The sequence below is a fragment of the Pelobates fuscus genome, chromosome 10 (assembly GCF_036172605.1).
Source record: "Pelobates fuscus isolate aPelFus1 chromosome 10, aPelFus1.pri, whole genome shotgun sequence".
Taxonomy (NCBI): Eukaryota; Metazoa; Chordata; class Amphibia; order Anura; family Pelobatidae; genus Pelobates; species Pelobates fuscus.
The window spans coordinates 46,134,194-46,149,126 of NC_086326.1; the positions used below are offsets into that span (position 1 = coordinate 46,134,194).

The 14,933-nt window shown below is 44.2% G+C and overlaps 1 protein-coding gene across 1 annotated transcript in view; it reads right to left on the minus strand.

The window, feature by feature from the left end:
• The window catches only part of PWWP2B (PWWP domain containing 2B), a 59,602-nt gene that overhangs the window by 43,750 nt on the left and 919 nt on the right, over window positions 1–14,933 (minus strand). Inside the window, exon 2 of the mRNA XM_063433557.1 lies at window positions 7,678–9,296. Coding sequence (XP_063289627.1) covers window positions 7,700–9,296 — 1,597 coding nt within the window. The 3' untranslated portion in view covers window positions 7,678–7,699. The remainder of the gene's footprint in view (window positions 1–7,677; window positions 9,297–14,933) is intronic.

A 14,933-nucleotide genomic window follows, 5' to 3' on the forward strand; every position in this document is an offset into this window, starting at 1 on the left:
AGGGGTCAACAATATAAACAGAGTAACACCAGCATTATAAATAAACTATATCCTTATTTATAACAAAATGCAAATTAAGGAACTGTGCGCATGCACAGGCGCACACACAAAATAAATAAAGATAATTACAAATTTTACAATGCTAGTTAAAATCATCTCTCAGCTTAAAACATTGAGATTCAGTATCTTGAAACAGTTTAAGCAGCAAGTATTGAAATTAAAATGTTCATCTTTCATGTTAAAATTAGGGTTTTACGGGGGGCGTGGCTTGGAAGCCGAGGAAGATGGCCGCGTGAACCCGGAGCTCCCCGCAAGGCTCCCAGCACAACCTCGCCCAAATCACTCAATTGCCACGAATATGGGCAAATCACGGACAACAACACCTCAAAGCCAGCGGACACCCCGAGGGGCACCGCGAACCCGTCCATGCGGCGGTACCTGTCGACCCGTCCATGCGGCGGTACCTCATCCGAGACCGCAAGGTACAGGCAGCCAGATCCCGCGAACTACCCGTCAGCAGGCTACAGGCCCGAGAGGCCTGTAAGGAACGGAGGTACCAGCCAGCATCCAACAACGAGACCAGTTGAGACAGCGACGCCACCCGGGGGAGTCCCTTCCCCTGCCCAACTGCACCCTAACCGGACATGAACGAGACCAACCGACACCCCACAAATGGACACAGCCACATTATCAGAGGATATGACTTGGAACTGACAGGCCATACTGTGGGCCAAAGAACAGACACTCCCTGACATAGGACTAGCATGGACACGACACCACCGTCCCGCAACCGCCCCTGTAAGCGCAAACTGGTGCCCCAGATCCACGGCACGCACCACGGCCCGGGACCTGAGATCCGGAGACTTCTGGTCGGACGGATATAACCGCAAGTATTCTATACACCTGACCGACAGGTCAGAGAGACTTTGGGAACTTTACCACGATCACACTCCCTTAAGGGATATTGCATATAAGCACTGGAGGGAGGACAGGGTATAGGATGGTAAAATTGCATGCAATGTGTTTCAAAATACCGGGAGAGGGAGGGGAGGCTGGTGGACGACCGGCGCAGGCAACCGCTCCCCCCCGAAGGGCCTAGTGATGACCTACCCAGGAGCAGGTCGGGGGGTGGGGCCCGTGCCGCTCAGACGCCCGGGGGTGAAGAGAGGGGGATGGAAAGAGGTCAGGGTAATAACACCGGGACGCACCATCACTAGGGGATATGTAGCACTATCCGACCGGATAGGGGAGAAACGGACAGACACCCTTACCCCGCCCCCATGTAACACGAACGTAACTCAACTGACCGACATACACGCAGACATAGGGAACCGGAGGGAGGAAGGTCAGGGAGGGAACACATCAGCCCTTGCTCACATCCGTGAGAGCGAAAGGTTGACGCATACCAACGCACATACTGACACAATGGACTACACCCAAGGGGACAGACAGGCGGACAAGACTGTACACGCATGGGGGAGAGGGGTAGGGACGCAGGGGCATGAAACGGAGAGCGAAGGAGCTGGCTGACCTCTGGAAGCAGGGATACGCAGGGGGGCCCACCCTTGAACTGGGCCGGGCCAAAGGGGTTATACGCAAAAGTTACTGTTTTAATATGTTTATGTAGAGGTTTTACTGTAAGTTCCATGTTACAATACACTGATTCAGTTACAAATGACCCAATGTCATACCACGAGCTTGAGGCGAGGACACAAAACACGCATACAATCACATGGAGCCCCAAAGGGGACGACAAGGGACACAGACTGAGGTAAGAGTAGAGGGTGCATCCCACACCCAGCCAACTACACATTGACCAGGCCGAAAACCTCGGCTTTCCTTCTACTCCCACACGGGAGAAGCGCCGATTTAAGGGGACCGACATAAAAGACCCAGGAGAGGGAGAGGGTCCACACGGTCACCTAGACGCAAATTTCCTGACGCCGTAGAGACGGCGGATAACACAGCCAACACACACTCATATTCTCTAGACATTACTCCCCTCCCAACCCGTATCAGCCGGGGCCCAGGACTCGCCGTGGCAGGTCCTAAAATGACATTAACGCCTGCCAACCTCACGTTGATCTCCATCAACGCACGGGGCTTGAACAAACCTGAAAAAAGGTCAACAGCCTTAAGAGACTTTCACGCCGCTAGGGCGTCAATCGTTTTCATCCAAGAGAAGCACTTTAAGGAGGGTGTTAGGCCGAAGCTACACGACCACCACTACCCCACGGGCTATTACAGTGACTATCACGGGGGCAAGGCACGAGGCACGGCAATTCTCATACACAGGGGAGTCCCCTTTCGGGAACAGGGGCTACTGACTGATCGGGAAGGCAGATACGTACTCCTGAAGGGCACGATAGCTGGACAACTGTACACCTTCGCTAACATTTATGCCCCCAATCAGAGACACTACAAATTCCTCAAGGGAATCCTCCGCAAGATACAGGGGTTCACGGAGGGTATATTGATAATAGGGGGCGATTTCAACATGGCACTAGACCCGAAATGGGACACATCCACCGGCACCACCCACATTCCAACTCAACACTTGACCGCTCTCAAACAACCCAGACGAGAGGGATTATACATTCTTCTCACATCCCCATAACTCATACACCAGAATTGACTATTTTCTGCTAACACATTATCACCTCCCTCTCGTCTTACAAGTGGAACACGGCACGGCCACTTGGTCGGATCACGCCCCCGTGACGCTCACAATTGCGTCCCCACTATACAGACCACGAGTCGCCAAATGGCGACTCAATGAACATCTGCTCGCTGTGCCAGATGTAAGATCAGACATCGGAGCTACCCTCCGAGAATATTTTGATTTTGACTTTAACACATCATCCCAAACGTCCCCGACGATTAGGTGGGAGGCACACAAGAGCGTGATAAGGGGACACTTTCTACAAAAAAGCTCTATACTTAAACGACAACGAGAGGCAGCCATGGCAGTCATACTGGCGAAAATACAAGAGACGGACAACCAAAATAAAACCAGTCAGTCACCCGAACTACAGAGCCAACTGCTCTCCCTGCGCAGAGACCTGACTAAACTACTCCAGACGAGACACCATAGGGATGCGCTACGACATAAAGCGTTCTTCGCACTACATGGCAACAAGAGTGGGAAACTCTTGGCGAGAATGCTAGCCAAACGCCGACAACTAACATACATAGATAGCATTAGAGACAGTACGAACACATTACACAGACTACCCCAAAAGATACAGGAATCTATCAGGGCGTACTACGCCAAACTATACACGCTCCCACGACCGCACACACAACACGCAGACGAACGCCTCACAGACTCGATCACCAAATACCTACAATCACACTCGACGCCCACACTAGACAAAGCTGTGGCAGAGCTCCTAGATGAAGAGATAACGCTAGAGGAACTGACTACAGCAGTGAAGCAGATGAAATATAGAATGTAAGCTCGATCGAGCAGGGTCCTCTTCAACCTATTGTTCCTGTAAGCTTATTTGTAATTGTCCTATTTATAGTTAAATCCCCTCTCATAATATTGTAAAGCGCTACGGAATCTGTTGGCGCTATATAAATTGCAATAATAATAATAATAATAATAATGAAACCGGGCAAGAGCCCGGGCCCAGATGGCCTGCCGCTCTGCTACTATAAGACATACGCTGACGTCCTATACACCCCACTAGTATCAACGTTTAATGCTATAAAGGAGGGCCACCAATTCCCCAAGCACTCCCTGGCGGCACACATTACGATCATCCCTAAGGATGGTAAAGACGGAGAGCAGTGCGGAAGCTACCGCCCTATATCGCTCATAAACTGTGATCTCAAACTTTTAGCTAAAATACTGGCAAACCGAATACAAACACACGTGCCCATGCTAGTACACCCAGACCAGGTAGGATTTGTGATGGGGCGTGAAGCGCGGGAGAACACCATGTGCACCCTCACAGTGATGCATAGCGGTAGACGAACCCCGGGAGGCCTTCTCCTGCTATCCACGGACGCGGAGAAGGCCTTCGATCGGGTGGGATGGAAATACCTGTTCCACACTCTCACGCACATGGGCCTGGAACCTGGGCTTCGGGGGTGGATAGAAGCACTATATTCACAACCCTCAGCACAGGTGATCGTAAACGGCGCCCTGTCGGAGCCGTTTGACATACAGAACGGCACGCGGCAGGGGTGCCCCCTGTCCCCGATCCTTTTCGTCCTGGCCCTTGAGCCACTGCTGGTGGCCATCAGGAACAACCCGGACATACAAGGGATGCAACTAGGGACGACACACCACAAAATCGCGGCTTACGCGGATGACCTCTTATTCTATGTGACCAACCCAGAAATATCCCTCCCTAACATATTGAAATCATTTCAGGAATTTGGATACCTCTCCAACCTCAAAATAAACCTGAGCAAGTCATTCATACTGAATGTTTCCATTCCAGAGCGTAGGGCGGAACCATTACGTCAATGTTACACCTTCCACTGGGCGACCCAAAAAATTAAATACCTAGGCATATGGCTAACAAAAAGAGAGGGGGACATGTACAGGGAAAATTTCACCACCATGCAGACGAAAATGCGCACGGATATGCAAGAGTGGGCATACCCACATATCTCCTGGCTAGGTAGGATACAGGTGGTGAAGAACTTTCTCCCTCGCCTTCTCTACCTGTACCAAACTATTCCCATAGCAATCCCCCGCTCCTTCACTTCACTGCGCACGGCCCTAGGATAATACGTATGGGGCGGGAAGCACCCTAGACTCCGTCATGCACTTCTAACACAACCAAAAGACAGGGGCGGACTGGCCTTGCCAGACTTCACCCTCTACTACAAGGCATGCCACTTCCTGCGAATACTAAAGTGGTCTAAGGCAGGGACTCAAACTGTGGAAACAGGCAGAGGAACATATAGCGGGCATACCGTTCACAGTCTTGCCATGGCTGCCTCCGGAGTCCTCAACAGGTGATGCGAAACAGTCCCCTTACACTAGAGCAACCCTACGGGTATGGAACCGCACAAAAGGGAGACACGGCTTGACCACATACCCGACCCCCTTATTACCACTCACGCACAACTCTACCTTCCCGCCAGGCCTAGACCCAAGAGCATTCAGAGACCTAATACGTGATCCAATACCTAGACTTAAACATGTGCACACGACAGCAGGCATCAAGACACTAGATGACCTGCTGGGAACAGTAGAACACACCCTCCTGACGCAACTAAAATACAAACAAATCCGCAGCTACATAGCCACACTCCCCCAGGGACTGGTATTGACCCGGGCAACCACCGCCTTTGAGAATCTCTGTTTGGACCCGAACCCACTGGCACACGGGGTTTCCACCTTATACACCTTGCTGCTAACACTCACACCTACAGAACAACCAAGATTCTATGGGAAATGGGAGGCGGCACTAGGCCACACACTGGACAAGGAAGATTGGGAGAAAATATGTTCTTACTCACCACTGCTCCAGCTTTAGTAAAACACAAGAGACGGCCTATAAGCTGTTGACACAGTGGTACTATACCCCAGAGAACCTACACACGCGAATCCCATCGCACTCCCCACAGTGTTGGCGATGCGAAGAGGAAAGGGGCACCCTCCTACACATATGGTGGGAGTGTTAAAAAGATAGCCCCATACTGGGAGGCCATACACAAGATATTGCAACGATTCACTGATGACCCACCACCATTTAACCCAGCAGCCATGCTGCTACACCACACCACGATTCCCAGAACCGCTTACAAGAAATCGCTTACAATACGCATCTTGAACACAGCCAAATCACTGATACCACAGTTCTGGAAACAGCGAGACACCCCCCCCCTAAAAACATGGCTCACACAAATGGAGGAACGAAGATCCCTCGAAGAACTTCACCATACTGCTAACGACACATTCCAAAAGTACTTAAACACATGGACACACTGGATTCTCCAGACATCCAAACCCGACTTCGCTACTATATTACAAGGCACACTCTCCAGCTAGAACGTAGACACCCTCGGGAGGGGGGGGGGGGCCGCGGCCCTTCGACATGGCGAGGGCTCTCGTGGCGCCGCTGTGCCGGGACCGGGGCCCCCACCACACGCCAGGGCACACACACGGAGCCTAGGCACAAAAACGATTCACACACGTGAGCTGACAGATGACCAAAAGGGGGAAGGGTTTTGGATAGGCACACGGGCATTCCCTCACGGGAACAGGAGAGACAGTAGGGAGTGCTCATAAGCCCACCTATCGGATCCCCACTAGCTTAAACGAAACCCATACGAAACAGAGGAACGTACGTGGGGGGGGGGGGGCTCCCACACAACTTGAATGCGAGAAGACTAATGTGCCTCATAGAGAGACGGACAGGAGGACACTGGGGCCGCGGCTGCTACGGGACCCTTTCTTACCACACACACACTCCTACACAAAGTACTAAAGCACACACAATCTACACCAGGAACAACACAAGGGACACATGGGCCCGACGGGGCCACAGAATAGTCAACCCGACAGACTGGGCTATTAATCAATAGTTCCACCAGAGACCGAGCGGTCTCACTCCTACACATACCGACAAACAAATACTACTACCATTCCAGATCAAGGTCAGGCGGACCACAGCCTCAGGACTCACACCTCATGGGCACTAACCTCAGGGGTATAGGGACCTGCATGCCCTCACAATCAGGCAAACGAGTCACCCGCAAATACCACCTACTGCATGCACTAAGTGGGACCTGCGAGTCCGACACGCAAATAAAACCTGTGATATAAAGTGACCTGCGAGTCACCACAATAAGCCTGTATGGTCATGCCAAAAGTGCACACCTATAAACTGCTCCGGTGAGTTGATGGGCAAATCACTGGGACCGGCGAGTCCTGGTTGAATGTCTTGCAACACACGAGGAGGTACACTAGAAAACATGTGTAAACCAAGACCCAAATAAAAATCATATTTACAAATAGAAAATGAAACGTATATTGCACTTGAGGCCTGCGCGCCAAAAAGCTACCCAACTAACCATGGACCTGCGAGTCCAATACGAATCAAATGGGCGTGATCACCCACACATTTCTCATTGTTCTTAACCTTGTATTTTCAATGGTGTTGATTATTTCTTTTTCCTACAATGCTGTAATTTGACCTTGCAAAACGCTGATATGATAAAACATTCAAAACTTTAATAAAAAAAAAAAAAAATTTACAAAAAAAAAAATTTACAAAAAAAAAAATTTACAAAAAAAAAAATTTACAAAAAAAAAAATTTACAAAAAAAAAAATTTACAAAAAAAAAAATTAGGGTTTTACTCGCTGATTTTAAGGTACTGCGACATAGTGCTGGGCTTAAACAATATGGTCATAAAGTGTAACTGAATCCCTATATTTGTTTGCCAAGATAGGCTATTTTAAGCAGCCTTGTAAAATGTAAAAACTATTTTGTGTGTGCCCTGATCCTATTCTGTATTTTTTTTATTTTATTATTAATAACCGTGTTCCTTTAAATTACAAATTCATAGCGATTTGAAAGTATTTTTATATGAACCAACCTTTTTATACATTTTGGTTATCAATGAGTGTGTGCATATGTAGTTTCTGATAAACATGAGGAATGTTGAAGACAGTGCAATTTTTGCCTGCGAGTCGTGGATTTACTTACCTGCCATAGATAGGTGTTGATGTTACGTTTCACACTGCATTAACAGATCCCTAATTTCTGGAGTAACATGATCAGTAGCCTTGGCAGCTTCTGTAATAGCTTTACGATACACACCTTTCTTCTTACGATTAAATCTGAGTTTAAAGAATTCAGAAAAAGAAGACAGCTTTGAAATTAACAAACAGGATGTTGACGGAGAACCAAACCATGAAACGGTTGCTTCGTGCCAAGCTGGCTCACCATCCTCTTTCTGATTCAAATTAATACTTAGAATACGTGCAGGCCACCAAGGAAAGCCATGAACCTTGCCCCATACAATGTCTCCTACTGAAATGGTCTTTCCTTCTACAGTGATGCAGTTGGGCACACTCTTAGTATGCAACCGAACAGTCAGTGGAGGGAGAGTTTTCTGTTCATCTTTGGAAGAGGAAACCGAAAGATCATCACCAGGTATAAGATCACAATATCCCATGGCGTTTAAGTCCAAAGAAGATTTTGATTCATCCAAACTATCATTACTGCATAAGGATGCACAAGATGAATCTGCTTTTCTTTTTCTGTAATTCATAACCAAATTTAAGTTTGGTCCTTCTGTGTGCCGAAAACCTTTAAAATCATCGTCTTCGCCTGAACTCCCGAGAGACGCATCGTGGAATCGCCTATCTGAGCATTCATCCATACAGAGAAGTGACAAATGGCTATCCGATCTCCTGCTGTTTTGGTGAACGTCTATACCATCGATTAGTTCAGATTTATAGGTTGAAACACTTTTTCTGCCATTAGTCCTTTGAGGTCTAATTCTAATTTTGGGAGGTGGAACTTCTAATCTGGAATGCAAGGGCTTAGTCAACTTTAGTTTTGGAATGGAAGCCATTTGACTGCCGTTTGATTCATCCACTAGTTTTTTTGGAGTTTGCAGGCTATCATCTTTGGGCAAGTCTTGGTCCCTACTTCCATTTTGTAATGTCTGATTTGGACAAAATGGTTCCACAGAACCATGCACACGAGATGGAATCTTAACCACTTCTCCTTTACCCTGAGGTGTACTGAAAGATATCTTAATAACTGGACTTCTATGCACCAAATCCTTTATTGACTCCTTTTTAGATTTGATTTCATCAGATTCAAGCTTACTTTGCGCTTTGTCCTCCATATGATGCTTTCTGCCGTTTGAAGATTTTTGTTTCTCCCCCTTAACCTCATCAGAATTTAATGTGTTCTTACATTTTTCACAAAGAACTTGACGTGGTCTTAATCTTATGGTACTCATTATAAGCCTCCCCGAGTCCCTGTTTCTTGACATTCTTCTTCTTGTCCTTTTTATAGTCCTTGGAGGTGGCTGAGGAACCCACTGGTTGTAGGAATTTCTCAGCCACAAAGGAGGGGGAAGAGGGGCTCCTTCAAAGTAAGGTGGGTAGCAAGGAGTAGTCCCGGGTGGAGGAATTAGTGGGGGAACTTGATCTGTGTTACTTGCCATAGGAAGGTCAACATTTTGAAGAGGCATTCCAGACATTGGATGTGTTGTGTTGGCATCTTCAGAAATGTCATTAGAAGTACCATTGGTTGGAGGGTCATCATACTTTGGAAATAGAGTTGGTGGCACACAGAACAACCCCGATCTAAGAAAGAGAGAAATGTTAGATGATTAAGCAGTAAAACATGTAGATTTGGAACAAATACTTGAACTGGTTTGTATCTCAATTGCATTTTCTTGTCATTCCATCTCATCTAAACATACATTTAAATATAAGAGGAGACAGAGGGAATGGTTTTCTTTGGGAGTGACGGGGCCAACATCGGGAGGGAAGCATGACTAAAGAACAGGAACTGAGAATATGGAGTCCAAAACGGGTTGGTTGACTTTTTCTATTATACTGTGGACAACATTTGACTATCAGTTTGTGATATAGAAAGAACCATAACACTCCAGTTTGCTGTAGTAGTTATGGTGTCAGGGGTGCCCTGGCACTCTCCCACTTTAAGTAGATAAAAGAAATAATTTAAGAATGGTTTGACAACTTACCTAGGGTCCGCCAGTAACAACCTCATCAGACCCAAAAAGAATAATGCACTGAGTTAGTCAGGCAGTGCAGTACTTAGCTCAGACTGTCTTTGCGGGCTCCAGAGGAGGAGGTGACCAGTGGGCCCCAGGTGCGTTGCCAAACCATTTTGTTAAATGTATTTATTTTTTTTAAACAGTGACTCCTTATTCTGGAAAAATACTAGGATCCTTGTAAATGTGTGCAGACAAAAAAAAAAATAAAAAAAAAATAATAGATCAGAAAGTACTTATAGGCTGTCCATTTAAACTAATGAACAAAGTCAGACAATTAAAAAGAGTCACTCCACTGCCCAAATACAAATAAATCACTGTTTAGTAGATATAGCCCTATCGAAAACATTCAGGCAATTATTATTATTATTATTATTTTTTTTACATTTGGGGTATATCTCAACACAGCATACAAAAATTGCAGATTTCTTGTCTGAAGTCTTGCTACACCCCCCAGCCTGTCAATTAAACAACAAGCCCAGTTACTTTCTGGTTTGTTTAACTCAGTGGAGCTAAACTCAAAAGGAAGGCAATTGCCAAGAGCACCTGCTTCGCAAAGACGTCTCATTGAGCTGCAGTGGGAAGTCTGATAGGACAAACATAGAAAGTCTGCTATTGGTTATAAAGGGAGGGGCTTGCAAATGCTCCAGACAATATATCTGCAGCATTTGCAATAGCCCCTCGTTTATTTATTTGGGCACTGGAGTGTCCTTTTAAGGACACTCCAAGCTCCATATGAACTTCTGTCTCTTGCATGGTTTGTCGATCCCTGAATAAATTTGCCTATATTGTGGTTTGGTAAAATTACTACAGCTAAAAGGTCACTTTTGTCAGCAAAAGACATCACAAAATAAAACCTTTTCTTCAGCAATTCCAAATATTTGTACAGCTTACATATGCTCATAATACAACTCCCAAAAGTGCAATTAAAGACTTCTGAGATGTGGTTGTGTGTGTATATATACGAATGTAAATAGAGGACCCAATAAAGTTATCGGCTCACAAAGCAATGCTACACCTCCTATGTGATTGTTGCCAAATGCTTGAGTACATGTCCCATAAAACCCTGAGAGGTACGAGTTTATGGAATACACCAAGCCAATTCAGGAACAATTATATTGCAGAAGACTATTCCAGATAAGAATTGAGCTCACTGTGAGAGAGTTGAAGTTTATCTCATCAAAACAATAAGAGCCCACAAAGTTATCAACTATCAACGTAAAGAATTGTTCAATTATATAAAGGAACACTATAGAGTTAGGAACACGAGCCTATAATGTTAACATCCCTATCTATCCACAATTTGCTGGTGCTGGCTCTGTCCCCTTAGCTGACATCATCAGAATTGATGATCTCAGCCAAAAACAATGCTTTCCCGTAGAAAGTGAATGCATTTTTATGAGGAAAGTTCAGTGTCTCCATGCAGAGGGTGGAGACACTGAATGTCAGCGCTGCACACTGTACAGCACTGCCCCAGGAAACACCTCTAGTAGCCATCTGAGGAGTGGCCACTGGAGGTATCCCTTTTTTTCTGAAAAGACCGTGTTTACTGCAAAATAAGCTTCAGGAACTGACTATACTCACCAGAACAAATACATTAAGCTGTAGTTGTTCTAGTGACTATAGCGTCACTTTAATATAAGCAAATATAAAAGGCCTACTTTAATGAGAGCTTTGCTCCCATAAAGCTTATTTTGACTGACTAGAAAGTACACTTTATTTGTTTTACACTTTGTTGGGTCACTTGGCTCAGTATTTTGTTATGGAGCAATTATATAACTAGATGTGGAAGGGTAACGTCAACACATTATGCCAAGAAAATTTAGCAAGACTTATTTCCATATTTCGTTATTAATATTGCAATATTTTGTTTACCCAGCTATTTACAAGATTATGTGGTGTCTCAAATGCATTTTGCAGCTTTTAAAAACTTAAGCCCTGGTTGTTATTGCATACAATTACGTAAAGTAAGACTGGAGAAAGCACAGAAGAATATCCTTAATACAAACAAGCTTTAAACAAAGACGTTGCCAACTGAAAATTAATGAGTGTTTCTCCCCCTAAATTAACCAAAGTCACATGCTGGCATCACACTTGGTCCATAACAATCTCAGCCAATATGTGACATCGCACTTATTTACCAGCAGTGGCTCGGCAAGATGTTTGAGGATGACAAACAGCATATTTTTATTTATTTAACCCTTGCAAATAACTTTGAATTTGCAAATCCTGTACCGTGACCCGATACATTCCTGGTTCTTAAGATGTTACAGGTAAAAATGGTCGTACTTACAGTTAGAAAACGATTTTAAAAAGTTATTATATATATATATATATATATATATATATATATATATATATATATATATATATATAATATGATATAAGATTAGTGTCATTTTTTTTACAGGAGGTGGCAAGGGAGAAAACAGGGGTGGGGGAGAAGAGACAGCTTTATTTTTGAGAAACCATTGTTTGTATTGTCAAGGATCTGAATAAATTAGTATGGGCCAAACGTGGCATCTGCCACAGTTGTGGTCTACATTTCCCCTATTCTTTTAGCCAGTGTATTCCCCATAAATTGCTAGTAGTCAAGAATGGCCATTATTGTCCGCTTGCATGCAAATTCTTACCATTTACATAAAAAAAAAAAAAAAATATTTTTTAAACCAGCCACAAAACAGTGGTTTTATTGTGGTAAATATGCCGCATCACAAAATTAAACTTTGTGATGATAAAGGTATGCACAAAAACAAATACTTCTCTTTTTCCAACGTGGTAATGGATCTGCAGGTAGGTTTAAGATGATCATTTCCCTTTAAATGGCATGCTGGCTGCATCCATAACCCATAACGGGGGAGGGGGGGCAGTATTCGATTATATTCTCTGGAGAGAAAGAGAGAGAGTGTCATTGATTCATGCTCTCTGCCGAATATAATAGGAGACAGCAAGCTTAGAACAGGGTGAGGCTTTAAGAGCATTCAGGCACCACTACACAATGTGGTTAAAAAGGTGCAGTTGAAAACATTTGAAGGGTCTTTTTGTTGTTATGTTTTGAATGCACACCAAGTAAAAACAAAAAACAAACACTTAAAAAAAAAAAAGACATTCTTCAGAAGGCTAATAAAGCATTTCTTGAAAAATGCCATGAAGGCTCATCCAGGACACCAAGGGTATTTACACCGACTGGCACATCAGTAAGAGGCTTACAGAGAAACAAGCTAGTTCAGGAATACTGCAGTTGACAGTGAAAATAAAGCATGTGTCAAATCGACTACATGCCTGGTACATTAACTGTGCATGTGCCAGGCACATTAGATAATTAAAAGGACAAGCTGATTTCAGCTTGCCTAGAAGATTTAGTAGCATAGTAGAGTGTTCTGTTCCGCCACTTGACTTTACGTAAGGCAAGAAGTAAAACACAGGACAGCAGATAATTTAGGAGCAAACTGTTCCCCTCCCCCCCTCACGGTGTAAGGCTTAAATTCATTAAAGCTGATTATAGCCAAGGACTAAGCAGCTGCTTTGTTCCTTCCTCCCTCCCTGACCAATTCACCTTTGCATTTCTAACACTATATTCCAATGCAGAGATCAGGTGCCCTGATAAGAATGTTCATGATTTTCGCAAATTTGAATGGATTAGAAAGCACACTCTTTGATTTAAGGATCTCCCTTTTTTTCCCTGAACCTGTAGTTTTCAGTGTTCACTGTGCCATGTTTTACGGCATTTCTTTTCTGACAGGGATGCACACTGTGCCCCTTCCCCTTTAGAAATAGAAAACCCTAATATGGCAAAGCCTTTCACATCACTTAACAGATGTCGTAAAATAAAAGAGATCTGAGTATTGGTATATCGTATGTGCCGTTACACGTTTAGCCATCCACAAAGGTCACGGCTTAAACAGGTTTTCCATATTTACATTATATGTGCCATCAAAATCTGTGTGATAGAAAAAGAAATCAGAATAAGTACATTGAAAAGCAATTTTATTCCACAAATACTTTAACATTTCTAGGATTAATTGGGAGGAAGGAAATAGGGGAAACTTTGGGGGACAGCCACTTCAGAGCCCAATAGCGAATGTTCGTAAGTGCAGTTTCTTACCTATGTATTGTCCTAGTACAGGGATAGGCAACCTTTGGCACTGCAGATGTTTTGGACTACACCTCCCATGATGCTTTGCCAGCATTATATCTGTAAGAGCATTGTGGGAGATGTAGTCCACAACATCTGGAGTGCCGAAGGTTGCCTACCCCTGTCTAGTATATAACCATTGCCTGCATTTTGTTTATTAATATTGTATTGGTTCTTTTAATGCATATTACCTGTAGTTTCAGTATGTAACGTACTAATAAAACTCATGGTCTAGTTTCTGAATTGGAATGCCTTAACGTAAGAGTGACAGGATGCATTTAAGAAATTAGATCCCTGGACTTTATTGCACTAAGACTCCTTGTGCCATTAGGCGTGACTGTAGAACGTTCTTGATGTGGCCAGCAATCTGCAACAAGACTACAACACACTTACACAACAACAAACTGGCTGAGGGCAACAGGAGTGTTACTCCGACAACCAGAGCACCATGGGTTTCCTAACATATTGCTAGAAACGTCTGACACACAATAAGCACACAAATCCTTGTATTTACAGATGAAACATACTATATACACATACAACTCTTAGACAATATTCACCGACTAGTGAAAAAAATTCAGGAGTTAATAACCCGAAACAGAGCATATGGCGTAGTGGACAAAACTATATTTTGAGTTTTATACTCAGAATTTAGAGAGTAAACCACTGAGATCAAGACTCATATGGACAGGGCCCTAGTGTGCTTTCACAATCCATAATCAGATGTTTAAACACTTTCAATGTCTTGCACACAGTTACAGAGAACAGACAAAATAACTTAATATAAACTAAAGGTTTCATTAAATGAAATCTCGGTACATGCTGCCCTGGTAGTAGCGATGTTTTTGCAGACATATTCGCCCATTTCTCACGTGCTACAGGAGTAAAAAAGGGATACTGTAATGTTAAAATTAAATCTGCCGCATATTACAATGCAATGAGAGCGATAAAAAAAAAAATATATATATATATATATATATATATATATATATATATATATACACATACATACACACACACAGCATCCATGCACCAAACTATTCTAAGCTGCAGTGGTTGTGGTGTTCC